Here is a 25,649-nt window from a genome sequence, read left to right on the forward strand (position 1 = left end):
GACCCCTTAGCCAGGACCTCCTCTGGAGACAGAGGTAAGGATTCCCTAGGTAGAACCTTCGTGCCCTGAAGCACCTCCAGGCTATTGCAAGACAGGAAGGTGCAAGACAGTGAGGCTGTGTTTTCTGATCTGGAGATGGGGAGCCCAGGAGGGGGCCCCCATGCCTGTTGGATTCTCCATGTTCTAGCCCCCTAACCCCTGCAGCCGTTCACCAGAGGTGCTCCATCTGGCCAGCATCCACTTTCCTACATCTGGACCCCTCCTCATGCAATTATTTAATTAAGCAGCATCTTGTTCCCCACAGACTGTGAGCCCCTAAGGGCTCCTTCAGGTCTGCCCAGGCCCAGCTGCAGATGGTGCATAAAGGAGCTCCTGGGGAGTTTGTTAACCTGGGGGTTCCAGAGGCAAGTGGGTGTGGAGAATGACAGAACGAAGGCACCCCTCATGAGAGCCTGATACCCATAACCCTCACCCTACAGGCCTCCTCAAGGCCAGGGCCAGAAGAGATCCTGAGTCCTAGCCTGTTGCCACCCCTACCCTCCAACAGGACAGAGTTCGGCCTGGATGCACTTGGCTCTGGGGGTGATGTGATCCGCGCCATCCGTGAGCTCAGCTACAAGGGGGGCAACACTCGCACAGGGGCTGCGATTCTCCATGTGGCTGACCGTGTCTTCCTGCCCCAGCTGGCCCGACCTGGCATCCCCAAGGTGATCCCTACCCCTACCATGCCTCCCAAGATGACCTCAAATGAAGTGTCCAGGGGAACCATGATTTGACCCTTGCACCTGTCCCAGGTCTGCATCCTGATCACAGATGGGAAGTCCCAGGACCTGGTGGACACAGCTGCCCAAAGGCTGAAGGGGCAGGGGGTCAAGCTATTTGCTGTGGGTAAGGACTGAGCAGGGGTGACAGGTCAGCTGGGGGGTGGGGGCAGTCAGAGACCATGTGGGTGACTGATTCCTGATTGGTCGTCACTTCAGGGATCAAGAATGCCGACCCTGAGGAGCTGAAGCGAGTTGCCTCACAGCCCACCAGTGACTTCTTCTTCTTCGTCAACGACTTCAGCATCTTGAGGACACTACTGCCCCTCGTTTCCCGGAGAGTGTGTACGACTGCTGGTGGCGTGCCTGTGACCCGGCCTCGTGAGTTCCTGCCCACATGGTGTATACCCTGATCTAGACCCCGGACCCCATCCCCCACTTGGGGATTCCATCCTATGTGCTCTTGGCCCCGACTCCAACTCTGCACCATACATGCCCACCCCAATCTTCCTGCCTGATCTCCTGATCCCGCATTCCCAGCGGATGACTCGACCTCTGCTCCACGAGACCTGGTGCTGTCTGAGCCAAGCAGCCAATCCTTGAGAGTACAGTGGACAGCGGCCAGTGGCCCTGTGACTGGCTACAAGGTCCAGTACACTCCTCTGACGGGGCTGGGACAGCCACTGCCGAGCGAGCGGCAGGAGGTAGGATGTCAGGAGTGATAGATGGGGGCTAGGGACTTGGCTGGGCAAGATAAAGTGACCTCTGGCCCTGGGCAGGTGAACGTCCCAGCTGGTGAGACTAGCGTGCGGCTGCAGGGTCTCCGGCCACTGACCGAGTACCAAGTGACTGTGGTTGCCCTCTACGCCAACAGCATCGGGGAGGCCGTGAGCGGGACAGCTCGGACCAGTGAGCAATTCTGCCAGCCTCTGACCCCATTCACCTAACCCCTGACCCCAGTACCCCCTCCCACTCCTGACTCTATGAATCCCTGGTGGGACTCTCCCCCAGCTGCCCTGGAGGGGCCGGAACTGACCATCCAGAATACCACAGCCCACAGCCTCCTGGTGGCCTGGCGGAGTGTGCCAGGTGCCACTGGCTACCGTGTGACATGGCGGGTCCTCAGTGGTGAGTGAGAGATGTGGGCTGAGGGGAGTCCCTGCGCCTCAGACAAGGTTGTAGAGTCCTGAGCCTGCAAGGCCCACTGGCCCCTTGGTGTCCCCCATGCAGATGGGCCCACACAGCAGCAGGAGCTGGGCTCTGGGCAGGGTTCAGTGTTGCTGCATGACTTGGAGCCTGGCACGGACTATGAGGTGACCGTGAGCACCCTATTTGGCCGCAGCGTGGGGCCTGCCACTTCCCTGACGGCTCGCACTGGTGAGAAGGCTGGGCACATTCTTCAGGCTGGGACGGGCAGGCAGGGCAAGGCCCGGAGGCCACTGACATCCCATGTGCCCTGGGCAGACGCTTCTGTTGAGCAGACCCTGCGCCCGGTCATCCTGGGCCCCACATCCATCCTCCTTTCCTGGAACTTGGTGCCTGAGGCCCGTGGCTACCGGTTGGAATGGCGGCGTGAGACTGGTCAGTGCGGGGGAAGGGATGGACAGGCAAGGGTCAGGGCATGGCCTCCGCTGGCCTGACCCTGTCATCTCGCAGGCTTGGAGCCACCGCAGAAGGTGGTGCTGCCCTCTGATGTGACCCGCTACCAGTTGGATGGGCTGCAGCCGGGCACTGAGTACCGCCTCACACTCTACACTCTGCTGGAGGGCCGCGAGGTGGCCACCCCTGCAACTGTGGTTCCCACTGGTGAGGGCTCTGTGGGCTGGGCCAGTGAGTGGGGGAGGTGTCGGAGCCCCAGGCTGCCTCTATGCTGTGCTCTTCAACAGGACCAGAGCTGCCTGTGAGCCCTGTAAAGGACCTGCAAGCCACCGAGCTGCCCGGGCAGCGGGTACGAGTGTCCTGGAGCCCAGTCCCTGGTGCCACCCAGTACCGCATCATTGTGCACAGCACCCAGGGTGAGGTGGACGCAGCCAGCACCCCCACCACACACACTGAAGTTCCAGCCTGAGGGGTCTGAGTGTACCTCCAGCCCTCTCCTTCCACACCTGGGTCCCTATAGTCTCCTCCCTGTCTCCTTATCCATCTACTTCCCAGGATGGCACTGAGCCCTGAACTGTCAACAGGGTGTGTCTGCCCCTACCCTGCCCCAGCCAATCTCCTCCCTGCCCCACACCCCATCCATGGCTTTCACCTCTGCACAGCCACAAGCTCAATCACCTGCCTTTCTGTTACCCTAGTGGTGACCGCTGTACACCAACCTCTCATTGCATGTCCCCATCCAGCACTGACCTCTGCCATCCCACATCAGTGTCTGTCAATGGCTCATCAGTCCTCACTGCAGTCCACTGACTCCTGTCATCCTACATGCCAGCATCCCATGGACCCCTGTCCTCCAGTGTCCCTGACCATCACTGGCCCCTTTCATCCTATGTCCTTGTCTTGCACTCACTTTTTTCAGCCATATCCCAGCTCTCTGGTCCCCACCATCCCACATCCCCACCCCCATGGCCCTTCTCGCTCTGCATCCCTGCACATCACTGCCATCGTCCCACATCCCTGTCTCTTTCTGACCCCTGCCCACCTACCCTGACTTCTCTCTTAGGGGTTGAGCGGACCCTGGTGCTTCCTGGGAGTCAGACAGCGTTCGACTTGGATGACGTTCAGGCTGGGCTTAGCTACACTGTGCGGGTGTCTGCTCGAGTGGGTCCTCGTGAGGGCAGTGCCAGTGTCCTCACTGTCCGCCGGGGTGAGTACTGCAGGAGGCTTGTGGAGGACAGGTGTCTGCTTCACTCTGGTCCTGGTTCTGACTTCTGACTTCTGTCTTTAACCCCTAGAGCCGGAAACCCCACTTGCTGTTCCAGGGCTGCGGGTTGTGGTGTCAGATGCAACGCGAGTGAGGGTGGCCTGGGGACCCGTCCCCGGGGCCAGTGGATTTCGGATTAGCTGGAGCACAGGCAGTGGTCAGTGTGGGGTGTGTGGGGGGACTGCCGAAGGCACCAATGAGGGTATGGGGGCCAGAGGGGACAGGCAGGAGCCATGCCAGCATTTCCTTCTAACCTCAGGTCCAGAGTCCAGCCAGACACTGCCCCCAGACTCTACTGCCACAGACATCACAGGGCTGCAGCCTGGAACCACCTACCAGGTGGCTGTGTCGGTACTGCAAGGCAGAGAGGAAGGCCCCGCCGCAGTCATCGTGGCTCGAACGGGTCAGGGCCTGCCCCCGTCCCTTGGCTCTCTGCCTCCATTGCTCTTTCAGACCCCCATGCCTTCCCTTGCAGACCCTTGCTTCTTCCCAGAACTCCTGCCTCCCGCTTCAGATTCCCACTCCCTCCTCCCTCAGAGACACTGCTTCCCCTTCAGTTTCAGCTGTCTCCCCTTAAGCCCTCCCCGTCTTCAGATTCCTCCGCTTCTCCCCTAAGACTCCCACAGTCTTTGCCCTCAAATTTCCACCACCTCAACCCTCAGACCCCCACCCCTTTTTTGCTGGACCCAAATCTCCTCTGAGATTTACACTTTCTCCTCCATCAGACCCGCTCAATGCTTCCTAAAACCTCCATCTCCCCACTTCTCCACTGGACCTATTCACCATCTCCTCTATCAGATTCCTGTCTCCTGTTAGACTCCCATTGCCTTCCCCTATCAGATAGCCCCACTCCTTCCTGCCTGCTCCAGCAGACTCCCCATTGCCTCTCCCCACTAGACCCACTGGGCCCAGTGAGGACGGTCCATGTGACTCAGGCCGGCAGCTCATCTGTCACCATTACCTGGACCAGGGTTCCTGGCGCCACAGGATACAGGGTTTCCTGGCACTCAGCCCACGGTGGGGACTGGGGTTTAGGAGGGGGCAGGTCAGGGTGGAATGGGGGCTGGGGGTTTATTGGGGGTCCAGGTGGGGCTCTGGGGGACAGAGTTTGCTAGCCCTGGAGCTGCCTCCATCCCTGCTCCCAGGCCCAGAGAAATCCCAGTTGGTTTCTGGGGAGGCCACGGTGGCTGAGCTGGATGGACTGGAGCCAGATACTGAGTATACGGTGCATGTGAGGGCCCATGTGGCTGGCATGGATGGGCCCCCTGCCTCTGTGGTTGTGAGGACTGGTGAGTGGACCCTGGCCAGCTACTAGCCACACCACATTAGCTACCCTGCCCTGCTGTGTGTTCCTGATTGCCCAGCTGCCTCCATGTCCCTGCTCGGTGACTGTCCTGTCCACACTGACCCACCCCACACTGATTGTCTACCCATGGTGACCTCCTGGTGACCCCACACTGCCCACCCCAAGGCACTGACCTCCTCCTTCTCAGGGCTGCCTACAGTGACTTGTCCACACTAACCTCACACTGACCTTCAGATCACCCCCGCGTCAACCATACCTGCACTCCACTCTGTTCTCTGCCAGAACCCCTTACCTTGCCTCTGTCCCCAGCCCCTGAGCCTGTGGGTCGTGTGTCGAGGCTGCAGATCCTCAATGCTTCCAGCGACGTTCTACGGATCACCTGGGTAGGGGTCACTGGAGCCACAGCTTACAGACTGGCCTGGGGCCGGAGTGAAGGTATGGCTCCCTGATGCCACCCCTGTCCTTCCTGGCTGGGACTGCCCACCCCTAACCATTGCTGTATGCCCACCTGGCCAGGCGGCCCCATGAGACACCAGATACTCCCAGGAAACACAGACTCTGCAGAGATCCGGGGTCTTGAAGGTGGAGTCAGCTACTCAGTGCGAGTGACTGCACTTGTCGGGGACCGCGAGGGCACACCTGTCTCCATTGTCGTCACCACGCGTAGGCAGGGCATGCGCTGGAGAGCTTCAGATGGGTGGTGTGGATGGTTTGGGGATCAGGGCTTGTGCTCCGGATTGGAGAAAGGACCAGGATTAGTAGTGAGCCTTTGGGGGCGGGGTCTGAGAGGAGGGAAGGTGAAGCCTGGGATAGGCAGAAGGGCTAGCTGGGCGGGGTGCCTGTGCCAGGGTGGGCCTGGGATTGGTGCAGGGGCCATGGGGGCAGAGCCTTTCTGATTCCTGAGCTTTCTCTCCAGCGCCTGAGGCTCCGCCAGCCCTGGGGACGCTTCACGTGGTGCAGCGCGGGGAGCACTCGCTGAGGCTGCGCTGGGAGCCGGTGCCCAGAGCACAGGGCTTCCTTCTGCACTGGCAACCTGAGGGTGAGAGGTGTCCCCAGGAGGAGGTTAGGGACCAACGGGGGCAGGGCTGTGGCAGACAGTGACGGTGGGCGGGGTCTGTCATTGGGGGTCTGCGGGATCCGTGACAGTAGGTAAGATCAATCAATGAAGTGGGTGGGATCAATGAGTTCATGGAGGGTCAGTCTGGCAGGGTCCGTAAAGTGGGCAGGGTCAGTGAGGACAAGGAAGATCAGTCAGGAGGGTGGACCCAGTTAACAAAGCCAGTGAGGTGGGTGGGCCCTTTAATGCCCCCAGGTGTCACTCTCCCACGTGCTCTTGGCCCCCACCCTCACGCCTGCCCCAGGTGGCCAGGAACAGTCCCGGGTCCTGGGGCCCGAGCTCAGTAGCTATCACCTGGATGGGCTGGAGCCAGCGACACAGTACCGCGTGAGGCTGAGTGTCCTAGGGCCAGCTGGAGAAGGGCCCTCTGCAGAGGTGACTGCGCGCACTGGTAAGCCTGCCTCACCTTGGCGTGCTCCTCCCCTGCTAATGACCCACCCTGACTTCCTGCACCCCAACTCTGAGTGACTCCTCCTGTACCCCACCCCTCACCCTCTGACCCTGGGTGACCCCAGCATGACCTCCCATGATGCTTCAATAAGACAAACTGGACCCAGGATCTTAGATCTCTCCCTTCTGGGTTCTCAGGACTCAGCCTCTGATCCTCGATCTTTCATTCCTCCTTCAGAGTCACTTCGTGTTCCAAGCACTGAGCTACGTGTGGTGGACACCTCGATCGACTCGGTGACTTTGGCCTGGACCCCAGTGTCCAGGGCATCCAGCTACATCCTATCCTGGCGGCCACTCAGAGGCCCTGGCCAGGGTGAGGGGGAGGCCAGGGTTTGGGTGGGCTGGCAGTTGGGGCTCTGTGGAGACTGCTTTTTAATCAAGTTCTATCTCCTGCAGAAGTGCATGGGTCCCCGCAGACACTTCCAGGGATCTCAAGCTCCCAGCGGGTGACAGGGCTAGAGCCTGGCGTCTCTTACGTCTTCTCCCTGACGCCTGTCCTGGATGGTGTGCGGGGTCCTGAGGCATCTGTCACACAGACACCAGGTATAGTGGGCATAGTGGGAAGGGCAGAAAAGTGTGTCTGGGTGGGCTGCCCGCTTCAGTAACTTGTTCCCCTTCCTGCAGTGTGTCCCCGTGGCCTGGCGGATGTCGTGTTCCTACCACATGCCACTCAAGACAATGCTCACCGTGCGGAGGCTACGAGGCGGGTCCTGGAGCGTCTGGTGTCGGCACTTGGGCCTCTTGGGCCACAGGCAGTTCAGGTTTGGCCCTGGGGCAGCCAGATTCTACCTCTCCCTGCGGCCCCCCACCCAGGCTCCATACCAGTTACCATCTCCTGACCACCCAATAGGTTCAGGCATTCTCCCAGCTCTCCCACAGGCTCCAGACCTCACCTGCTGCCTGGCTCCCTATCCTGCCATCACTGCTGACTCCCTAATAGATAGGGTTTGGTCACACACACCCTGATGTGTTTCTCCAGGCTCTGTGCACCCCCATCCCTGCTCTATCGTCCTCCTCAGGCTCTGTGTTTCCTTCCACCCCAGGTTGGCCTGCTGTCTTACAGTCACCGGCCCTCCCCACTGTTCCCGCTGAATGGCTCCCATGACCTTGGCATTGTCTTGCAAAGGATCCGTGACATGCCCTACATGGACCCAAGTGGGAACAATCTGGGTGAGGACTGCAGCAGGCATGGACTCCTGGGGCTATCCACTGGGAGCTTGGTGCCCCAGGGTTCTGACATGTCCTTCCTTCCAGGCACAGCCGTGGTCACAGCTCACAGATACGTGTTGGCACCAGATGCTCCTGGGCGCCGCCAGCACGTACCAGGGATGATGGTTCTGCTAGTGGATGAACCCTTGAGAGGTGACATATTCAGCCCCATTCGCGAGGCCCAGGCTGCTGGTAAGGAGTAGGCTGATGGGGAAGGGTCTGGAAATAGGGGTGGCCCTGACAGGGCTATCATGCAGCCACTGGACCCCAACTTAGGGCTTAATGTGGTGATGTTGGGAATGGCTGGAGCGGACCCAGAGCAGCTGCGTCGCTTGGCGCCGGGTATGGACTCTGTCCAGACCTTCTTCGCCGTGGATGATGGGCCAAGCCTGGACCGGGCAGTCAGTGGTCTGGCCGCAGCCCTGTGTCAGGCATCCTTCACTACTCAGGTTTGGAAGAGGCCTCTGGGGGACTGGGTGGTAGAATATAAGGGGTCTGGGGGCTCTTGGTAGAAATGTTCAACCTCAAAGAGACCCTATGTCTGCAGCCCCGGCCAGAGCCCTGCCCAGTGTATTGTCCAAAGGTAAGAGTCCTTCATCGAGAGGTGAGTGGAGGCTGCACCTGGGGCTAGCCACTCTGACCCACATCTGACATGTCTTTCCCCAGGGCCAGAAGGGGGAACCTGGAAAGATGGTGAGTGCCCCTGCGGGCGGGGAATAGAGAATGGGTTGGGTGTCAGTGGGGGTGCCCCTGCGGGCGGGGAATAGAGAATGGGTTGGGTGTCAGTGGGGCAGGGGAGGTTGGCAGCACAGGTCTCACTCATCACCCTTCCTAGGGCCTGAGAGGACAAGTTGGGCCTCCTGGCGACCCTGGCCTCCCGGTGAGTGCCCCCCACATCTGTCCCTGCACCCTGACTGGCTTATCCCCACCTAACTGCTGTCTTCTCTCAGGGCAGGACCGGTGCTCCTGGCCCCCAGGGGCCCCCTGGAAGTGCCATTGCTAAGGGCGAGAGGGTGAGTGTGGAGACCATCGAGGTTTCTCTGAGGCACTCCTCCAAGCTTTCTCAGGGTGTTTACAAGAGAGAAGGAAGAAGCAGAGTTAGAATCATCGGGAATTCCTAGAAGCCCAGCTGGAGGTTATAAACCACCGCAGAGACTTTGGGGGACACTCTGAAGTAGAAAGGCCAGTGGGGCCTCTAGCCCCCCTGCAGAGCCTGAGCAGCAGCTCTAAGTCCGAGAGGCAGGGAAGCCCTTTGCCTTGTCACTGCGCTTGTGCCTGGAATTGGGCTCTGTGCAGCTCTGAGGGGCCACTTCTCTGCTTCACTGTTCCACCCCCAATAACACTTGGGGCCCAGTGGGGTAGGCGACCCATGGTTGATGGGGTGAGGCCCCTCCGACAAACCAGGGGCCTTGGGGGAGGGTCCCTTCTTGTCCCGACCTCTTCACCTCCTCAGGGCTTCCCTGGAGCAGATGGGCGTCCAGGCAGCCCTGGCCGCCCCGGGAATCCTGGGACCCCTGGAGCCCCTGGCCTAAAGGTGAGCAAGCCTTGCCCTGCAGGTCAGGGTGGGCGCTGCCTGAGTGGGTGGGGTGGCTCCGACTGTTCTGCCTCTGGCCTCCATTTGCAGGGCTCTCCAGGGTTGCCTGGCCCTCGTGGGGACCCGGTAAGGTGCCTTCCCTTCTTTGCTCTCCAAGTGTCTTCCCAGGGTTCTTCCACAGGGTGGGAGCCTGGGGTGGTGGTGCAGTGCCCACGTTGACACTCGCCTGAGCCCAAGCACCACCCTCTGCTCTGTTTCGTCCTCAGGGAGAGCAAGGACCTCGAGGCCCAAAGGGGGAGCCGGTAAGTGAAGGGGGAAGGGAGGCGGCCGGGATGTCCCAGGGAGGAGCAGGACTGCCCCACGCCAGACCCTGTGCAGGGCCTAAGGCGCGAATAGGAATAGCTGGACATGTCTAGGGGCTTCTTCCAGCTCAAGGCCCCCACATCCTGAATCCTGCCCACTGCTCTCTGTCCTTACAGGGGGCTCCTGGACAAATCATCGGAGGTGAAGGACCTGGGCTTCCTGGGAGGAAAGGGGACCCTGGACCATCGGTAAGTCTGGGGTATGTGGAGGCAAGTGATGTGTAGTGGGGGGACCAACACGAGGGGGGCGAGAGTGGGGTCTGTGGGGTTGCACCTTATACTTTGTTTCCTCCATCAGGGCCCCCCTGGACCCCGTGGACCATTGGGGGACCCAGGACCCCGTGGCCCCCCAGGGCTTCCTGGAACAGCAGTGAAGGTGACAGCCTCATGAGTGCCATGTGATGCAGAGACCTGGTGACCCCATTTGAACCCACATAACCCCTACCAGTTACTCTGGCCTTTGTGACCCTTTGATTACCCCCATCCTCACCACGACGCCTCAGTTCTCCCAAGATCCTTGTAATCCAATTGGACCCCATGACTCTCATCCCTCCTGGTATCTTTGGGAGTGAGGTGTGGCCCAGGGTCATGGGATCATCATCTGTTTTCTAGGGTGACAAAGGCGATCGTGGGGAGCGGGTAAGTGAGGGACAAGCTGTGCTAGGGGTGGCTTGGAGTCTGATTCCCCTGTCCATTCCCTGACCTGGTGTTCTCTCCCAGGGTCCCCCTGGACCAGGTGAAGGTGGCATTGCTCCTGGGGAGCCCGGGCTGCCGGTGAGAGGCCTTGAGGCTCTGCTGGGGGCCCTGCTCAGGGGTGTGGGTCTCTCCTGGGGCAGTGGTTGGGTGCTGGGCTTCATAGTTCTTGGCTCACATTTTTACTCACTTCTTCCTAGGGTCTTCCCGGAAGCCCTGGACCCCAAGGCCCTGTTGGACCCCCTGGAAAGAAAGGAGAAAAAGTAGGAAGGCTGACTTGATGATGTCCCAGTTCTGGGGTGGGAAGCTGGGTGCTGGGGGCAGGGCCTCCCTTCGGTCTTCCCAACCATGCGTTTCTCCTTCAGGGTGACTCTGAGGATGGATCTCCAGGCCTCCCAGGACAACCTGGGTCTCCGGGTGAGCAGGTGAGTGGAGGGGCCAGGGGTTCTGAATATGGTGGGCACAGCTCCAGCCCCCACCTCAATCATCAACCACTGCTCCATCCTCATGCCCAAACTCAAATCTCTGAACCCCCAAATTCATCCCTTCCAGGGCCCACGGGGACCTTCTGGAGCCATTGGCCCCAAAGTGAGTACCAGTGGGGGGATTCAGGTGTGAAGGGTGCTACTCTGGGCTCCCCATGGTGTTAGAGGAGGCTGGAAGATCAGGAGATAAGAGTTCCCTCCAGGTCAGAGGTCGTGATTTTGGAGGGGGTGGTTGGAGTTTGAGACCCCTTGTCTGGGTTTTGACGTTCAAGCCCCCCCACCAACCCTCTCTCTCTCTTTCTCTCACCCTCTCTCTTCAGGGTGACCGGGGCTTTCCAGGGCCCCTGGGTGAGGCTGGAGAGAAGGTAAGTGCAACCTGGGGGGCTTCAAGGACCCTGGAGGATCTGGGCCCAACTCAGCTCTGACCTCTTCTGTTCCATCAGGGCGAACGTGGACCCCCAGGCCCAGCAGGATCCCGGGTAAACCCACTGGCTGCAATGCTCATACCAGCTGACCTGGCTGTGCTCTTTCTGGTTCTGACTTCTTGCCCTTGACCCCTGCTACCCCTGCTCCTCACCCCTCCTCAATGGCCCCTTAATCCCTGCTGATACAGGCTCTAATCCTCAGCCCCAAGGGACCTGGCTTTGAACCTCTGGCCCTGCTGAACTGACCTTGACTTTCACTGCCTGGTGTCTGTCCTCCTGCCGAGTCTTACCCCTGCCAACCTAAATCCCAATCTTCCCTGACCCCTCTCCAGCCCCCACCCCAGCCTCTAGCCCTGTCTGTCCATATCCCCCCCACCTACCTGCACAGCTCTTCCCTTCCTTTCCTCCAGGGGCTGCCAGGGGTTGCTGGACGTCCTGGAGCTGAGGGTCCTGAAGTGAGTCTGTGACTGTGGTGGGACCAGGAGTGGGACTTTTGTGTGTCCCTCCCTTTTCCCTTCCCCTCCTGGGCTCACACTTTCTCTACATTCAGGGGCCACCAGGACCCGCTGGCCGCCAAGGAGAGAAGGTAGGTCCTCGGCTGGGGGTGGTACTGTCTGGTACTAGGGATGTGGCAGGTGGGACACTGGGATTTTGGGCTCCTAGGTGACTCCCTGAGCTGTCCCTGCTCCTGTCCTCTCTCCACAGGGGGAGCCTGGTCGCCCTGGGGACCCTGCAGTGGTGGTGAGTGATGGGAGGATGACGCTGTGAGCACAGCACAGCCCTTGAGCAGTGACCCTCCTATAGAACACTATCTGGGCTGTGATTCCACAGTGCTGGGACCGTGAGCAGGCTCAGAGCTCTGCGGCTCTCCTTCTGCTAGAACCTGCCCCCAGACTCCTGGCTATGATCCTGTGACCCCATGACCGCCATACAGGTCACGAGCTCTTTGTGTCAGTCCATTTTGTATAACCCCTTCCCTGCTGTCAGCGGTGACCCTGTGACTCCTGGGCGGGGACTGAGCTGTATGACTTCCAATTCCCTGTGACCTCCATTCCAATGAAGACTTTGGTCATACAACCCCAAGGCAGGGCCAAACTGTATCTGTCCTGTTTGTTTTCAGGGACCTGCTGTTGCTGGACCCAAAGGAGAAAAGGTAAGCCTGGTATGGGGCAAGGGGAGGTTTCTACATTGTTGAGGTCTAGGTCATAGGGCCTATCTATGGGACTTGGGGGGTCATAAGACTTGCTGGGTCAAGGGGTTAACTGGAGCCTGGGATGAGTACTGATGGTCTTTGTCACCTCCAGGGAGATGTGGGGCCTGCTGGGCCCAGAGGAGCTACCGGAGTCCAAGGGGAACGGGTAAGTGAAGCGAAGTGTTTAGGGGGCAGGTGGTGAAGGTTGTCTTCCTGACTTCTTATCCTTCCATCCACAGGGCCCACCCGGCTTGGTTCTTCCTGGAGACCCTGGCCCCAAGGGAGACCCTGGAGACCGGGTGAATCAATGTGGGAATGGGGAGTGTGACAGAGGGAGATGAGGTGGTGGGACCCCGACTAAGTCTTGTCCCCCTTCTGTCCCCTTCAGGGTCCCATTGGCCTTACTGGCAGAGCAGGACCCCCAGTGAGTACCTGTGACCCTGGGCAACCTCAAGGCTTCCGGGGTCCCCTCCCCTTGAGAACTGCCTGCTTCGAGCCTCCCGCATCACCTCCCTCTTGCCTCGTCCACAGGGTGACTCAGGGCCTCCTGGAGAGAAGGGAGACCCTGGGCGGCCTGGCTCCCCGGGACCTGTTGGCCCCCGAGGACGAGAGGTAAGAGGCTGGAGTCGGGGGAGTCACGGTGGGTAAGGGAGTAGGGCTGTTGCCAGCATCATGGGGGTTCTTGGAACTAGGGCTGACTCTCATGTTTCACAGGGTGAAGTTGGAGAGAAAGGTGACGAGGGTCCTCCGGTGAGACTCCTTCCCACTGTGGTTTCTGATCCTTTACCCTTGAACTAGGATCCCAGTAGGCTGGTGCTCCACCAGTTCATCCATCCACTCCCTGCCTCCTGTCCAGCTGCTGCTCAGGCCCTTCTCTGTCCCCTCTCTCTGAGTTAGATCCTGACTGCCCTGTGCAGTATGACTTTTCTCTCTATCACCAGGGTGACCCGGGTTTGCCTGGAAAAGCAGGCGAGCGTGGCCTTCGGGTGAGTCTTGGCAGAGAGAAGTAACAGGGGTGATGGGAGGTGGGCATGAAGGTGATAGGAAAGGCTGAGGGGGGTAAGGGGTGATGTGAGGCCCTGCAGGGAGGCATGGGGTGATGGGAACCTCTGATGTGGATTTTGGAGTAATGGGGAACCTGGGGCAGTGTAGGGGGTCATAGGGGCACCTGCAAAATACTGGGAGTGTCTGTCTCAGGCCAGTTGCTCTTCTTAGGGGGCACCTGGAGTTCGGGGGCCTGTGGGTGAGAAGGGAGACCAGGGAGATCCTGGAGAGGATGGACGAAATGTGAGTCCCAGCCTATGTATGACTCCTCACCCCAACCTTAACCCTCCAACCAGCCAATTCCCAATACCCGATCCTACCCCCCAACCCTGTAATGCTAAGCCCTCCCAATCTTCACTTCTTGTGACCCCTGCACACACCCACATGAAGGCTACCAACATTCCCATGAGTCCTCATGGTGCTCCCAAAGCTCCCCAAACTTCTGCCTACCTTGAGTGGCCCTGACCCCTGCCTTTCTGCAGGGCAGCCCTGGACCATCTGGACCCAAGGGTGACCGTGGGGAGCCAGTGAGTAGGGCTGGTGTCCTGGGCTCAGAAGGGATGGAGGGTCCCCTGGCGCTGCTGCCAGTGTGCCTTCACATGAGGGGTCTGGAATTCAAGGTGGGAAGCATGGATGGCCACCTGTGCCTGCTGGGGGCTGGCATTGGGGTGCTTCGGGGAACTTGGGGGCAGAGTTGAGCCTGGGGCAAACCAGAGCCATGGCCTGGGACCTGAGGGCTCCTATTGACTATAATCATTTCCTTTCCCAGGGTCCCCCAGGACCCCCGGGACGGCTGGTAAGGGCTGTGCTGGGTCTGGTCCTCCATCATTGCTCTCACTTGCCCCTTTAGCTCCACATCATGTCCCCTCATTCCTTCCACTAACTCCCACTTCCCCCACTGCCCCTCTGAAACCTCTGCAGATCCCTGGAGCCCCTCACAGACCCTGTATCCCCTCGCCAACCACTCTTCCCCTTGTTGAGCCATTCTTCTCACTGGTCATTCCCCCAACAGGTAGATACAGGACCTGGAGCCAGAGAGAAGGTATTAGGGTCTGTGGGTGGAGGGTAAAAAAGACCCCAGTGCTCCTCCCGGCAGGTTCTACCTTGGGCATGGCTTGGCTTCAAGGCTGTTCCTCAGCAAGCTTATCTCTGCCACAGGGAGAGCCTGGGGACCGCGGACAAGAGGGTCCTCGAGGGCCCAAGGGTGACCCTGGCCTCCCTGGAGCCCCTGGGGAAAGGGTGAGTGTGATTGGTCCTGGGGGGTGCAGGGGTGGGAGGGCCTGCTCTGATTTCTTCCTCCCCTATCCTCAGGGCATTGATGGGCTTCGGGGGCCCCCAGGCCCACAGGTGAGTGATGCACTTTGCCCCATCTGCCAAGTCCCCATCTTGCCCTCATCTCTTATCTGACCCTGTTCCCTCCAGGGGGACCCAGGTGTCCGAGGCCCAGCAGGAGAAAAGGTGAGAGGGTGTGGAGGTTTCTCAGGACGTGAGCCTGGGTTATCAGATCCACCTCGGCCTTGGTGGCCTCTTACCACTCTATTTTCCACAGGGTGACCGGGGTCCCCCTGGGCTGGATGGCCGGAGCGGACTGGATGGGAAACCAGGAGCCCCTGGGCCCTCTGGGCCGAATGTGAGTCTTCGTAGTCCTGCCTGGTTGTCCCCTTCACATGAGGACCCTAGACCCCAGCCTCGTTGGTTGGTCTTGGCCTTGACCAGCTCTGGGGCGAGACCTGTTGTCTGTGTCTTCTCCCAGAGCCCTACCTGGGTGGGGCATGTCCTTGCCATGCAGGCCTTAGGCTCACAGGGACTAGAGCCCCTGACCCCATGACCATGATGAACTGACTTTGAGTCTCTCCTCAGGGTGCTGCAGGCAAAGCCGGGGACCCAGGGAGAGACGTAAGTGTGGGGAGATGCTGGGACAGAGGGGGCTCAGGGGGCTGCGTAAGCTCCGACCAGATCATCATAGTCACAGCATCCGAGAGAGTTGGTAGGGGATTGGTTCAGCCTTGCCTTTGGGAGGGTCTCAGTCCCTGGCAGACAGGTTTTAGTAGAATCCCCCTTTCTGACCTTCTTTGCCTTGGGGGTCTTCATAGGCCCTCGAAGTTCTGGGGGGTTCTTCCCTTGGGAGTCTCAGCAGGGGCCCCCATCCATGGGGTCTGTGCCTGAGGGATCTCAATGGGACCTCCCAGTCCTGGGGGTCTCTACCCTGGAGGGAGATCTTTTTGGGGTCCTCTTAGTCCATGGGGTGTGCCCTAAGGGATATCTCAGAGGCCCTATAAATCTTAACAAAGACTTTTTCCAGGGGCTTCCGGGCCTCCGTGGAGAACAGGGCCCCCCTGGCCCCTCTGGTCCCCCTGGATTACCGGTGAGTCCAGACTTTCATGTTACCCCCTTTCCCCCTTACTACCCTCACCCGATCCCCAACATCTGACCAGTGATCTGTTCCCACAGGGAAAGCCAGGCGAGGATGGCAAACCTGGCCTGAATGGAAAAAACGTGAGTGTGTCCAGGGCAGCTGCGGCGAAACCTGCCAAGAAACGCCAGCACACCTACACAGCCCAGATCTGTAGCAGCACATGAGGCACACGTGCAGACACATGCATCCTGGCCTAGACATACAGATGCATCCAGAAACATAGTTCTTTTTTTTTTTGAGACGGAGTTTCGCTCTTCTTGCCCAGGTTGGAGTGCAATGGCACGATCTCGGCTCACTGCAACCTTCGCCTCCTGGGTTCAAGTGATTCTTCTGCCTCAACCTCCCGCGTAGCTGGGATTACAGGCATGCGCCACCATGCCTGGCTAATTTTGTATTTCTAGTAGAGATGGGGTTTCTCCATGTTGGTCAGGCTGATCACAAACTGACCTCAGGTGATCCACCCGCCTCGGCCTCCCAAAGTGCTGGGATTACAGGCATGAGCCACTGCGCCAGGCCTGGAAACATAGTTCTATATGCACACACAAGCAGCCTCACAGACACATAGGGAGTTAGGTGAATGGGCCAATTTATGCCAGGATGGGCTGACACGTGCCCAGATAACCCACAGCCATAGGCACAGGTGAAGAGCCACAGACAGGTCGACAGGCACAAACACGCTGGTGTGAAGCCACATTTGGGGCACTTAGAGATATGTTGATACCCAGACACTTCCACCCAGACTCATGTGCTAAGACATGGACCCAAGACCGCATGTGGACCTGTGTTGAGACATGGTGAGACACACATGGATGGCTCTGACCTGTGACATGTGCTAGGACATGCTGGCCCATGACTTTATATTGTCACCCACACGCTTATGGTCATACACATTGAGCTACACACAAGAGTTGCAGACAGATGCCAAGACACATGGCTCTCAAGGCACTGGGGGCCTTTGGAGACATGTATAAGCCCATGCCCATATGCAGACATGGGCCAAGATGTGCAAACAGACCAGGACACACAGACCCATGGGTACATGTACTAAGACACACATGGATATGCACACACCCAGGACATGTGGACAATCACCAACCCAGAGATGCATAAATGTGGAGCTACCTCTAGAGAGCCAGAGTCAAAGGACATGTGTGCAGTTGCCTGTTGGGGTGAGCAGGCCTGTGCAGGCACACCCTTAGACATGCAGCAGCTCACTCAGACGGCCACAGGCCATGCTCCAAGACACACACAGCCATGGAGCTACAGGCACAGAAATACAGTCACAGTCATCTGAAATCTACCAAGATAGTGTCTTGCAACCAGACACCAGTGAATGTTTGGGCTGATGTGAGTCCTCTGCCCACAGGGAGAACCTGGGGACCCTGGAGAAGATGGAAGGAAGGTAAAGTCCCCCACCTGGGGTCTCTCTGGTCTCTGCTTGGAGCCATGCCTGAAGTATCCTTGTCTTCCTTAGGGAGAGAAAGGAGATTCAGGTGCCCCTGGGAGAGAAGTGAGTATTGGAGTTTTCTGCAACCTCTGACCCCTGACCCTGACCCTGGGAGAATATGACTCCACTCTTTTCTGAGGTCTCAGGGTCCTGATGCTGGCTGCATCCTTCACAGGGTCGTGATGGCCCCAAGGGTGAGCATGGAGCTCCGGGTATCCTTGGACCCCAGGGGCCTCCAGGCCTCCCAGGGCCAGTGGGCCCTCCTGGCCAGGTGAGTGTCCTGGGTCATTCTGGGACTTCAGAGCATTAGAAGCCATTATGTTTCCACGGGCAACCCTCCCAGGAAGCCATGGGCCTTTGTGACCCCTTTGTGTTCTGCCATATCTCAGGGTTTTCCTGGTGTCCCAGGAGGTGCGGGCCCCAAGGTGAGTGCGGATGTTGGGTAGGGGGCGTGGTGAGGGGCTGACCAGGCTGGGGGCCATTTCCCCACCTGATCATTCTTGCTTTCAGGGTGACCGTGGGGAGACTGGATCCAAAGGGGAGCAGGTGAGGCCCCCACCTTTTCCACATGCCCGGGTAGCCACAGCACCCACATGTGCACATGCACGCCCATCGGCTGGTTCCTAGCAGTTTGTCTTCATCTCTCCAGGGCCTCCCTGGAGAGCGTGGCCTGCGAGGAGAGCCTGGAAGCGTGCCGGTGAGCCAGGCTTGCGATGTCCCCTTGACTCTGTTTTGCATGCCCATTGGGGCCACCTCGCCATCCCCTTCCCCTTGCCACGAGGCTCCATAGGTTCTGTGCTGTGTGTTCAGTGCCCTGCCCCATTGGGATTCTTGTAGTCCACACTCAAGGGAACTTGGGCAGTGGGGACACGCCAGAAAGGGGCTCCCATGGGTCTCCAGCCATGCCTCAACCAAGTGCTAAAGGGTGCTCTGGGCAAGAGGCCTAGGGAAAAGTGTGTGGAGGTGCTTTCCTGAGGCTGTGTGGGGCAGAAGGCAGGAGCTTCTCTGTCATGGGCAGCCCTTCACCCAGCCTTTGTCCCCAGAATGTGGATCGGTTGCTGGAAACTGCTGGCATCAAGGTGGGTTGTTTAGGGGCTGGGGGTAGGGACAAGTGGGGGCCCTTAGGGCTCGTGGTGCCCACAGGCATGGGGGCTGCAGCGATGCGCCCCGCTCCTCTGACCTGTTGCTGTCCCTCAGGCGTCTGCCCTGCGGGAGATCGTGGAGACCTGGGATGAGAGCTCTGGTAGCTTCCTGCCTGTACCCGAACGGCGTCGAGGCCCCAAGGGGGACTCAGGCGAACGGGGCCCCCCAGGCAAGGAGGTGAGCAGAGGTGGCTCAGTGGGGTGTGCCCCGTGGGGGGTGTAGCTGTACAGCCACCAGCATTCTCTCTTCCACTCCTGCAGGGCCCCATCGGCTTTCCTGGAGAACGCGGGCTGAAGGGAGACCGTGGAGACCCTGGCCTTCAGGGGCCACCTGGCCTGGCCCTTGGGGAGAGGGGCCCCCCTGGACCTCCCGGCCTTGCCGGGGAGCCTGGAAAGCCTGGTATTCCCGGGCTCCCAGGCAGGGCTGGGGGTGTGGGAGAGGAAGGAAGGCCAGGAGAGAGGGTGAGGCTGGGGGCTGACCAGGAGAGTGAGGGAAGAGGGGTTGGGAGGGGTGGGACCCACCCATGGGCTTGGCCCTCATCTGCTATTTGCATTTCAGGGAGAACGGGGAGAGAAAGGAGAACGTGGAGAACAGGTGCGCTGCGATGGGCTCTGTGGGGCAGGCTGTCTGGAGGCTGTGCTGGGGCTGCCACCCCATTTTCTTGTTTCCTGCAGGGCAGAGATGGCCCTCCTGGCCTCCCTGGAACTCCTGGGCCCCCTGGACCCCCTGGCCCCAAGGTGATCACCCCATCCCTGCCCTAGGCCTGTGACTAGTGACCAGGAAGCCACCCTTAGCTTGGTCCCCAGAAATATGGTAGTGTGTGCCATAACCCTGGAATTTCTGACCCTATAACCCTCTGTGATCCTGAGATCTGTGCTGAACCCCCCATGCCTCTATGACAGAGACATCTCTCCCCTGTGACCTTGTGTTTGTAGGTGTCTGTGGATGAGCCAGGTCCTGGACTCTCTGGAGAACAGGGACCCCCTGGACTCAAGGGTGCTAAGGTCAGTGTGTGGGATCAGCTCGGGGCCACCCTCTGCCATGGCACCAGGGACTGACTGCACATCTCATCCTCACAGGGGGAGCCGGGCAGCGATGGTGACCGAGGTCCCAAAGGAGACAGGGTGAGGCCTCTCTCCACCCTTCCATAGAGCCCCCCTCCTTTCTGGGGGCACACTAGAGGTGGTGTGCATATGTACCTGGGCACGTGGCAGGGACTAGGGGCTCAGGGCATGACACTCTGCCTTCAGGGTGTGCCAGGCATCAAAGGAGACCGGGGAGAGCCTGGACCGAGGGGTCAGGATGGCAACCCGGTAAGTCCTTGCCCAACAGCCACACATGTGCAAGAAGGTGGCTCTCACATGTGTTGTCCTGTGTACAGGGCTGGGGTCTGTACTGCCTGGGACTGTCTGGGTCCTGACTCTGTCTAGGGAGATGGTGAGTGGAGGGGAATTTGGAACTAGGAAACTAAGGCCTTAAACCTGTTCTCTGCAGGGTCTACCAGGAGAGCGTGGTGTGGCTGGGCCTGAAGGGAAGCCGGTGAGTGGTGGCTGAAGCACCTGGCCCCAGGCTCTGGACCCTCTGCTAGGTGCTGCTGCTGCTGTGTGTGTGCATGTCTCTGTGTGTGTGTGTTTGTGTGTACCTGTGTCTATGTGCCTCTCTGTGTGTGCCTGCTTGTGTGTGCCTGTGTCTGTGTGTGTGTGGTTGTATGTGGATGTGTGTGTGCAGGCCTGTGTGTGCTATCTATGAGAGGAAGTCCATGGGTAGGTGTTATCTGTGACTGCAAAGGGCAAGTTATGGAAATTGACCCCCAAGAAAAAAGCCCCCAGAGGTTGAGAACAGGCCCAAGTGAGGCCCAGATTGAGGCTCATCAGTGCCCTCTCTATGTAGGGTCTACAGGGTCCAAGAGGCCCCCCTGGCCCAGTGGTGAGTACCCAAGAACCTTCACCTGTCTTGCCCCCATCCTGTGCCCTGCCCCAGTGAGCAGTACTGCCTCAGTTTCCCTGGTGGGGTGAAGCTAACTCCCCCTCATCAGACTCTTTTTCTCCCCAACAGGGTGGTCATGGAGACCCTGGACCACCTGGTGCCCCGGTGAGTGACCAGGGAGCACTGCCTGGTGAGGGTCTGGAAGGGCTGGGATAGGCATTGGCCACGGCTGATGAGCCAGGCCTTCTCTGTGTTAATCCCTGAGCCCTGTTCCCTGCCCTTGACCCTTTTCTCTAGGGTCTTGCTGGCCCTGCAGGACCCCAGGGACCTTCTGGCCTGAAGGTGAGTCTAGGTGTGTGGATGGGAGGAGGAGGCTCCTTCGAGCCGTGTCCATGCCTGGGGTAGTGTGCGCCAGCCTCCTGGGCTGTCATCTCCTGCAATGAGGCTGAGCTCCAGGAGCCCTGGCCACGTGGGCTCTGCTCATGCAGTCTCTGGGTTGTTTGCAGGGGGAGCCTGGAGAGACAGGACCTCCAGGACGGGTGAGTGGCCTAGCTCACAGGTTAGGGTCATAGAGAGATGGGTGGGGTTGGCACTGCCCTGAACTTTCTCTTCCTCCAGGGCCTGCCTGGACCTACTGGAGCTGTGGGACTTCCTGGTCCCCCCGGCCCTTCAGGCCTTGTGGTGAGTGAGTCCCTGTGGCCCCTGCAGGGACACTGTGTTTTCACTCCTTGGGGCCCATGTTATCTCATGTCCTCCTGTGTCCATTGTCACCCTGACATCCGACTTGTTCTCCCTCAGGGTCCACAGGGGTCTCCAGGTTTGCCTGGACAAGTGGTGAGTTCTGGGGGTCAAGGATTGGGCTCCAAGGGTCAGGGGTCGACAGGCAGCCCTGACAGAGCTCCTCCCTCTCAGGGGGAGACAGGGAAGCCAGGAGCCCCAGGTCGAGATGGTGCCAGTGGAAAAGATGGAGACAGAGGGAGCCCTGGTGTGCCAGTATGTGTTCTGGGGGCAGCTCGCTAGGGTGTGGTGCCCGGCTGTGGGCCTGAAATATGAGGAGTGGGGCAGCAGGGGTGGTGGTGGAGAGGCACTGAGTTCCTCATGCTGCTCTGCCATAGGGGTCACCAGGTCTGCCCGGCCCTGTCGGACCTAAAGGAGAACCTGGCCCCACGGGGGCCCCTGGACAGGTGATCTTCGACCCTGACTTCCACCCCCTGCAGCAACTCCTCTGCCTCACCCACAAGCCTGTTTCCAAATGCCATGGGGGTGGCAGGGTGGGGGCAGGGGAGGAGGAGGAAACTCACTAGCATTCCCCACAGGCTGTGGTCGGGCTCCCTGGAGCAAAGGGAGAGAAGGTGAGTGTGTGTGGGGCTGCCAGTGAGGGGGGTCAACTGGTGGGAGCCAAGGAATCCCACTGACCTCTCCCCCTTACCAGGGAGCGCCTGGAGGCCTTGCTGGAGACCTGGTGGGTGAGCCGGTAAGTAGGGAACTTCTGACAGCAGAAGTTCTGGGGGTCCTGTCTCTCCAGTGGCCTAACTTCTGACCTTTGACCCATAATTTACCCACCCTCATGACCCTCAGCTTTCATAGTAGACTCCATATTTGAGCCTTGGCCCCATGCCTCCCTCTGGAGTCTCATCTTTCTGTGACTGATGCCTGTGTTGCCTCCTGACCTCTGTCAACAGGGAGCCAAAGGTGACCGAGGACTGCCAGGGCCTCGAGGCGAGAAGGTGAGGTGGGCTGACCCTGGGGCCTGAGTACTGAGCAGAGAAGGCTCAGTCCGGACAACCCTCACCGGCCATTCTGTGCAGGGTGAAGCTGGCCGTGCAGGGGAGCCCGGAGACCCTGGGGAAGATGTGAGTCCGGGGCCTAGGCAAGGGCGAGCCTGGCCTGAGTGTGATGGTGGGCATAAGGGGCCACTCTTGGGCCTGGGCACATGTCTGAGCCCCTGAGTCGGGCTGCATGTCCCAACATCCAGGAGCCTGCTCCCTGGATCACAGGGAGCCACACGCTGTCAGCTTCCACACTCTGAGCTCTGGCGGCCCTGCCTTGGCTTCTGTGTGCCTGTCCTTGGTCTGTTCCTCACCACATCTGGGCACACGTGTGCTCCGGTCTGATCTCCCAGATCTCAGGACACACATGAGTTCTTGTGAACCTCTCCTTGGTCCTGTGTTTACAATCCTCCTTTCCCCTGCCCCTGGCTGCCAGCGTTCAGCCTGTGGCCACGCCTGCTCTACCCGGGAGTGGACGTGTTGGGGTTCCCCTCTGAGCGCCCGTGTGTCCACACTCATGTCTGTGGAGCCAGATGTCTGCACTCGTGTGTGAGCTCCATGTGCCTGTGGCCATGCCTGAACTCCCCACCTGTCTATGGTTGTATCTGAGCATCCCTCTGCCTGTGCTGTCCTGAGATAGGCCATGGTCATGTCTGAGCTCCTGTGAGCCAATTCTTGGTCGCATGTCTGAGTTCCCGTGTGTTCATGGTCACATCAGAGCTCCCCTGGGAATATTTTCGGCCCATGTCTGAACTCTGTGCTCATGTTCCTACCCTCTCAAATGCTGTTTGCTGGGTTTTTTTAGGGTCAGAAAGGGGCTCCAGGACCCAAAGGTTTCAAGGTATGTGTACCCAGAAGGGTCCCTGCTGGGGTCCTGGTCCTGAGACTCCCTGAGCTTGATCTGATGCCTCTTTTCCTAAAAGGGTGACCCAGGAGTCGGGGTCCCGGGCTCCCCTGGGCCTCCTGGGCCTCCAGGTGTGAAGGTAAGTCAATGCCCCATCACCAGTTGTGGGGGCAGCGGGCCGGGCAGCCGCTGGAGGTAGGAGGAAGAGGGAGTTCTGGTGAGAGTCCTGGGAGGGGTCCTGCATTGACCATTCCCTCCCTTTGCTGTGTTTATTTCAGGGAGATCTGGGCCTCCCTGGCGCCCCCGGTGCTCCTGGTGTTGTTGGGTTCCCGGGTCAGACAGGCCCTCGAGGAGAGATGGGCCAGCCAGGCCCTAGTGGAGAGCGGGTGAGGGGCTGGGAACAGCATGTAGGAGCTTGGTGAATCCGTGGTGGGTGAGGAGGGGGCCCTGCCTTGGGGGTTCCCAGTCTTGAGAGGGCAGAGGGTAGGAAGGTTCCCAAGTCACTCTCTGCCTCTCTTGCCCCATTTTTCTGGTAGGGTCTGGCAGGCCCCCCAGGGAGAGAAGGAGTCCCAGGCCCCTTGGGGCCACCTGGACCACCGGGGTCAGTGGTGAGTAGAGGTGCCCTAAAGCCCCATGTGTTTGATTTCCTGTCCTCGTGAGGACTTCGGATGGGGGCTGGGCCACACTGTGGGGTGCTGGGGGAGATTCTTTGAGAGCCACAGGAACCTCACCTCACTCTGACCTACAGGGACCACCTGGGGCCTCTGGACTCAAAGGGGACAAGGTAGGTGGGACAAGGGCTGCTGGCTGTCTCTTGTGCCCTTGTCACCCCCTCCAGCCTCCACTGACCTCCCATGACCCTGCGTCCCCCCACTGATTCCCCTCACTGATCCCCAGTGTCCTGTTGGTCTCCAGGGAGACCGTGGAGCAGGGCTGCCCGGGCCCCGAGGTGAGCGTGGGGAGCCAGGCGTCCGGGTACGTATGTCCTACTCCACAGCCGAGCTCCCTTCATCCCAGCTCTTGCCTCTGATTTCCAACCTCTGAGTTAATGAACCTAATGTCACCATCCAGGGTGAAGATGGCCGCCCCGGCCAGGAGGGACCCCGAGGACTCACGGTGGGTCCCGCTGGGAAAAGTGACAGTGCTGTGACCTCAGTCCCCTGCCTGTGCCCTTTGTACCCCAGGACTCTCTGCCATCCTCCCTAGCCCTCTGGCCCTCCTTGTCTACCCCTGTCCCCTTTGTCTGGTCCCCACTGTTTCCCTCCTCCCCCCGATCCTCCTCCGTCCTCCACTGCCCTGGTTCCTGTAGCTTACGGTCACCTTCTCTCACACAGGGGCCCCCTGGCAGCAGGGGAGAGCGTGGGGAGAAGGTAGGAACGTGGGGAAGGTCCTGGAGTGAGTGGGGTGGGTGAGTGGATCTTGTATGATATTAGAATTCAGGTGCGGGGCCTCCCCAGTTTGGGCGGGACTCACACTCTTTCACCCAATAGGGTGATGTTGGGACTGCAGGACTAAAGGGTGACAAGGTGAGTGTGGGCACGGGGAGGGCAGGGCAGGGGCCAGGGTGCTCCCAACTCCTCTGACTTCTCCCTGCCCCCTCAGGGAGATTCGGCCGTGATCCTGGGGCCTCCAGGGCCACGGGGTGCCAAGGGGGACATGGTGAGTGGGCCCACATGCAGACTGGGTCTCCCCTGGGTGCGAGACGGACCCCGTGGGGCTGGCCCAGGGCATCTGAGAGCTCAAATCCCCAGAGGGTGAGGGACCTTCAGCCCCTTACTGTGACTTCTTACCCAAACCAACCCAGGGTGAACGAGGGCCTCGGGGCTTGGATGGTGACAAAGGACCTCGGGGAGACAATGGGGACCCTGGTGACAAGGTACAGGGAAAAGGGTGGTGTACTCTCTGTGGGGTCCTGTGACTGTGGGGGTTCCACAGCATCTGTGAGGGCAGGAGGGGAGGACAGGAGGAGGCTTTCTGGGGTTCAGGGGGAAGGGGTTCTGTGGCTGACTATGGAGTGGCCGAGAGGAGGGGCTCTAGGGAGGGCTCAAGGTCTTGGTGTGAGGTTAGGAGAGCTCTGTGGACTGGCCCTATGAGGGGCCCTAGAGGGACAGGAAGGGGGCTCCTCGGGTGTCACCATCTGAAGCACCTTCAGATGGGATGAGGAACCCGGTGATAAGAGGGCGGGGCAAGGGTCTGGAGTCTTTGGGGTGAGAAATGAGCCAGTCCATGGACTACAGCCCCCAGTTCCACCCGCTATGGCACAGGCTGGGAGGGCGTGCCGCTAGGGCCATTCAGGAGTGACTCGAGCTCTGCCCCAGCTGGCAGGCTCATTGTATTCTAAGCCCCCAGCCTGATCTGGTCCTGACTGAATCCCTCTCCTGGTCACTCCCACAGGGCAGCAAAGGAGAGGCTGGTGACAAGGGCTTGGCCGGGTCGCCAGGACTGCGTGGACTCCCAGGACCCCAGGCAAGTCCTGCCCCAGGCCCAGGCCCAGGTCCAGAGCCAGCATCACACACACACATATCCTGGGGGTCCTCTAAGTGCGGGGGATTCTGGCTCCCTCGCTGCTGGCCCCATGTGTGTTCACCCGGGATCTGTGTGTGCCCTGGGCCCCGGCCACTGAGCATCTGAGTGGCCACACATGCAGCGGATGGACCAATGTT

General features: G+C 59.8%; 1 protein-coding gene across 1 annotated transcript in view; it reads left to right on the top strand.

The window, feature by feature from the left end:
- The window catches only part of COL7A1 (collagen type VII alpha 1 chain), a 31,117-nt gene that overhangs the window by 942 nt on the left and 4,526 nt on the right, over positions 1 to 25,649 (top strand). Inside the window, exons 3-103 of the mRNA XM_055277665.2 lie at positions 548 to 707; positions 795 to 888; positions 981 to 1,142; positions 1,302 to 1,465; positions 1,541 to 1,670; positions 1,773 to 1,889; positions 1,992 to 2,138; positions 2,226 to 2,342; positions 2,418 to 2,567; positions 2,648 to 2,776; positions 3,424 to 3,567; positions 3,656 to 3,781; positions 3,884 to 4,027; positions 4,522 to 4,641; positions 4,770 to 4,913; positions 5,240 to 5,365; positions 5,447 to 5,593; positions 5,847 to 5,969; positions 6,292 to 6,438; positions 6,676 to 6,810; positions 6,894 to 7,040; positions 7,122 to 7,258; positions 7,541 to 7,667; positions 7,752 to 7,898; positions 7,983 to 8,155; positions 8,254 to 8,289; positions 8,373 to 8,399; positions 8,542 to 8,586; positions 8,657 to 8,719; positions 9,160 to 9,240; positions 9,331 to 9,366; positions 9,507 to 9,542; positions 9,720 to 9,791; positions 9,901 to 9,978; positions 10,215 to 10,241; positions 10,323 to 10,376; positions 10,496 to 10,558; positions 10,661 to 10,720; positions 10,848 to 10,883; positions 11,101 to 11,145; positions 11,224 to 11,259; positions 11,616 to 11,660; positions 11,756 to 11,791; positions 11,911 to 11,946; positions 12,326 to 12,358; positions 12,510 to 12,563; positions 12,637 to 12,696; positions 12,786 to 12,821; positions 12,929 to 13,009; positions 13,112 to 13,147; positions 13,339 to 13,383; positions 13,613 to 13,684; positions 13,924 to 13,968; positions 14,211 to 14,237; positions 14,454 to 14,483; positions 14,600 to 14,680; positions 14,753 to 14,788; positions 14,864 to 14,899; positions 14,991 to 15,071; positions 15,302 to 15,337; positions 15,744 to 15,806; positions 15,893 to 15,937; positions 17,224 to 17,259; positions 17,332 to 17,367; positions 17,480 to 17,575; positions 17,694 to 17,729; positions 17,815 to 17,850; positions 17,954 to 18,001; positions 18,348 to 18,383; positions 18,502 to 18,624; positions 18,708 to 18,908; positions 19,006 to 19,041; positions 19,122 to 19,184; positions 19,383 to 19,451; positions 19,527 to 19,571; positions 19,698 to 19,760; positions 19,942 to 19,986; positions 20,338 to 20,373; positions 20,503 to 20,538; positions 20,671 to 20,715; positions 20,880 to 20,912; positions 20,992 to 21,054; positions 21,172 to 21,207; positions 21,286 to 21,366; positions 21,489 to 21,557; positions 21,690 to 21,725; positions 21,806 to 21,847; positions 22,056 to 22,100; positions 22,182 to 22,226; positions 22,948 to 22,983; positions 23,066 to 23,125; positions 23,265 to 23,372; positions 23,523 to 23,594; positions 23,735 to 23,770; positions 23,902 to 23,961; positions 24,058 to 24,102; positions 24,321 to 24,356; positions 24,477 to 24,512; positions 24,589 to 24,645; positions 24,791 to 24,862; positions 25,381 to 25,452. Coding sequence (XP_055133640.2) covers positions 548 to 707; positions 795 to 888; positions 981 to 1,142; positions 1,302 to 1,465; positions 1,541 to 1,670; positions 1,773 to 1,889; positions 1,992 to 2,138; positions 2,226 to 2,342; positions 2,418 to 2,567; positions 2,648 to 2,776; positions 3,424 to 3,567; positions 3,656 to 3,781; positions 3,884 to 4,027; positions 4,522 to 4,641; positions 4,770 to 4,913; positions 5,240 to 5,365; positions 5,447 to 5,593; positions 5,847 to 5,969; positions 6,292 to 6,438; positions 6,676 to 6,810; positions 6,894 to 7,040; positions 7,122 to 7,258; positions 7,541 to 7,667; positions 7,752 to 7,898; positions 7,983 to 8,155; positions 8,254 to 8,289; positions 8,373 to 8,399; positions 8,542 to 8,586; positions 8,657 to 8,719; positions 9,160 to 9,240; positions 9,331 to 9,366; positions 9,507 to 9,542; positions 9,720 to 9,791; positions 9,901 to 9,978; positions 10,215 to 10,241; positions 10,323 to 10,376; positions 10,496 to 10,558; positions 10,661 to 10,720; positions 10,848 to 10,883; positions 11,101 to 11,145; positions 11,224 to 11,259; positions 11,616 to 11,660; positions 11,756 to 11,791; positions 11,911 to 11,946; positions 12,326 to 12,358; positions 12,510 to 12,563; positions 12,637 to 12,696; positions 12,786 to 12,821; positions 12,929 to 13,009; positions 13,112 to 13,147; positions 13,339 to 13,383; positions 13,613 to 13,684; positions 13,924 to 13,968; positions 14,211 to 14,237; positions 14,454 to 14,483; positions 14,600 to 14,680; positions 14,753 to 14,788; positions 14,864 to 14,899; positions 14,991 to 15,071; positions 15,302 to 15,337; positions 15,744 to 15,806; positions 15,893 to 15,937; positions 17,224 to 17,259; positions 17,332 to 17,367; positions 17,480 to 17,575; positions 17,694 to 17,729; positions 17,815 to 17,850; positions 17,954 to 18,001; positions 18,348 to 18,383; positions 18,502 to 18,624; positions 18,708 to 18,908; positions 19,006 to 19,041; positions 19,122 to 19,184; positions 19,383 to 19,451; positions 19,527 to 19,571; positions 19,698 to 19,760; positions 19,942 to 19,986; positions 20,338 to 20,373; positions 20,503 to 20,538; positions 20,671 to 20,715; positions 20,880 to 20,912; positions 20,992 to 21,054; positions 21,172 to 21,207; positions 21,286 to 21,366; positions 21,489 to 21,557; positions 21,690 to 21,725; positions 21,806 to 21,847; positions 22,056 to 22,100; positions 22,182 to 22,226; positions 22,948 to 22,983; positions 23,066 to 23,125; positions 23,265 to 23,372; positions 23,523 to 23,594; positions 23,735 to 23,770; positions 23,902 to 23,961; positions 24,058 to 24,102; positions 24,321 to 24,356; positions 24,477 to 24,512; positions 24,589 to 24,645; positions 24,791 to 24,862; positions 25,381 to 25,452 — 7,492 coding nt within the window. The remainder of the gene's footprint in view (positions 1 to 547; positions 708 to 794; positions 889 to 980; positions 1,143 to 1,301; positions 1,466 to 1,540; positions 1,671 to 1,772; positions 1,890 to 1,991; positions 2,139 to 2,225; positions 2,343 to 2,417; positions 2,568 to 2,647; positions 2,777 to 3,423; positions 3,568 to 3,655; positions 3,782 to 3,883; positions 4,028 to 4,521; positions 4,642 to 4,769; positions 4,914 to 5,239; positions 5,366 to 5,446; positions 5,594 to 5,846; positions 5,970 to 6,291; positions 6,439 to 6,675; positions 6,811 to 6,893; positions 7,041 to 7,121; positions 7,259 to 7,540; positions 7,668 to 7,751; positions 7,899 to 7,982; positions 8,156 to 8,253; positions 8,290 to 8,372; positions 8,400 to 8,541; positions 8,587 to 8,656; positions 8,720 to 9,159; positions 9,241 to 9,330; positions 9,367 to 9,506; positions 9,543 to 9,719; positions 9,792 to 9,900; positions 9,979 to 10,214; positions 10,242 to 10,322; positions 10,377 to 10,495; positions 10,559 to 10,660; positions 10,721 to 10,847; positions 10,884 to 11,100; positions 11,146 to 11,223; positions 11,260 to 11,615; positions 11,661 to 11,755; positions 11,792 to 11,910; positions 11,947 to 12,325; positions 12,359 to 12,509; positions 12,564 to 12,636; positions 12,697 to 12,785; positions 12,822 to 12,928; positions 13,010 to 13,111; positions 13,148 to 13,338; positions 13,384 to 13,612; positions 13,685 to 13,923; positions 13,969 to 14,210; positions 14,238 to 14,453; positions 14,484 to 14,599; positions 14,681 to 14,752; positions 14,789 to 14,863; positions 14,900 to 14,990; positions 15,072 to 15,301; positions 15,338 to 15,743; positions 15,807 to 15,892; positions 15,938 to 17,223; positions 17,260 to 17,331; positions 17,368 to 17,479; positions 17,576 to 17,693; positions 17,730 to 17,814; positions 17,851 to 17,953; positions 18,002 to 18,347; positions 18,384 to 18,501; positions 18,625 to 18,707; positions 18,909 to 19,005; positions 19,042 to 19,121; positions 19,185 to 19,382; positions 19,452 to 19,526; positions 19,572 to 19,697; positions 19,761 to 19,941; positions 19,987 to 20,337; positions 20,374 to 20,502; positions 20,539 to 20,670; positions 20,716 to 20,879; positions 20,913 to 20,991; positions 21,055 to 21,171; positions 21,208 to 21,285; positions 21,367 to 21,488; positions 21,558 to 21,689; positions 21,726 to 21,805; positions 21,848 to 22,055; positions 22,101 to 22,181; positions 22,227 to 22,947; positions 22,984 to 23,065; positions 23,126 to 23,264; positions 23,373 to 23,522; positions 23,595 to 23,734; positions 23,771 to 23,901; positions 23,962 to 24,057; positions 24,103 to 24,320; positions 24,357 to 24,476; positions 24,513 to 24,588; positions 24,646 to 24,790; positions 24,863 to 25,380; positions 25,453 to 25,649) is intronic.

Source organism: Symphalangus syndactylus, chromosome 1, assembly GCF_028878055.3.
Source record: "Symphalangus syndactylus isolate Jambi chromosome 1, NHGRI_mSymSyn1-v2.1_pri, whole genome shotgun sequence".
In the NCBI taxonomy this organism is placed as follows: domain Eukaryota; kingdom Metazoa; phylum Chordata; class Mammalia; order Primates; family Hylobatidae; genus Symphalangus; species Symphalangus syndactylus.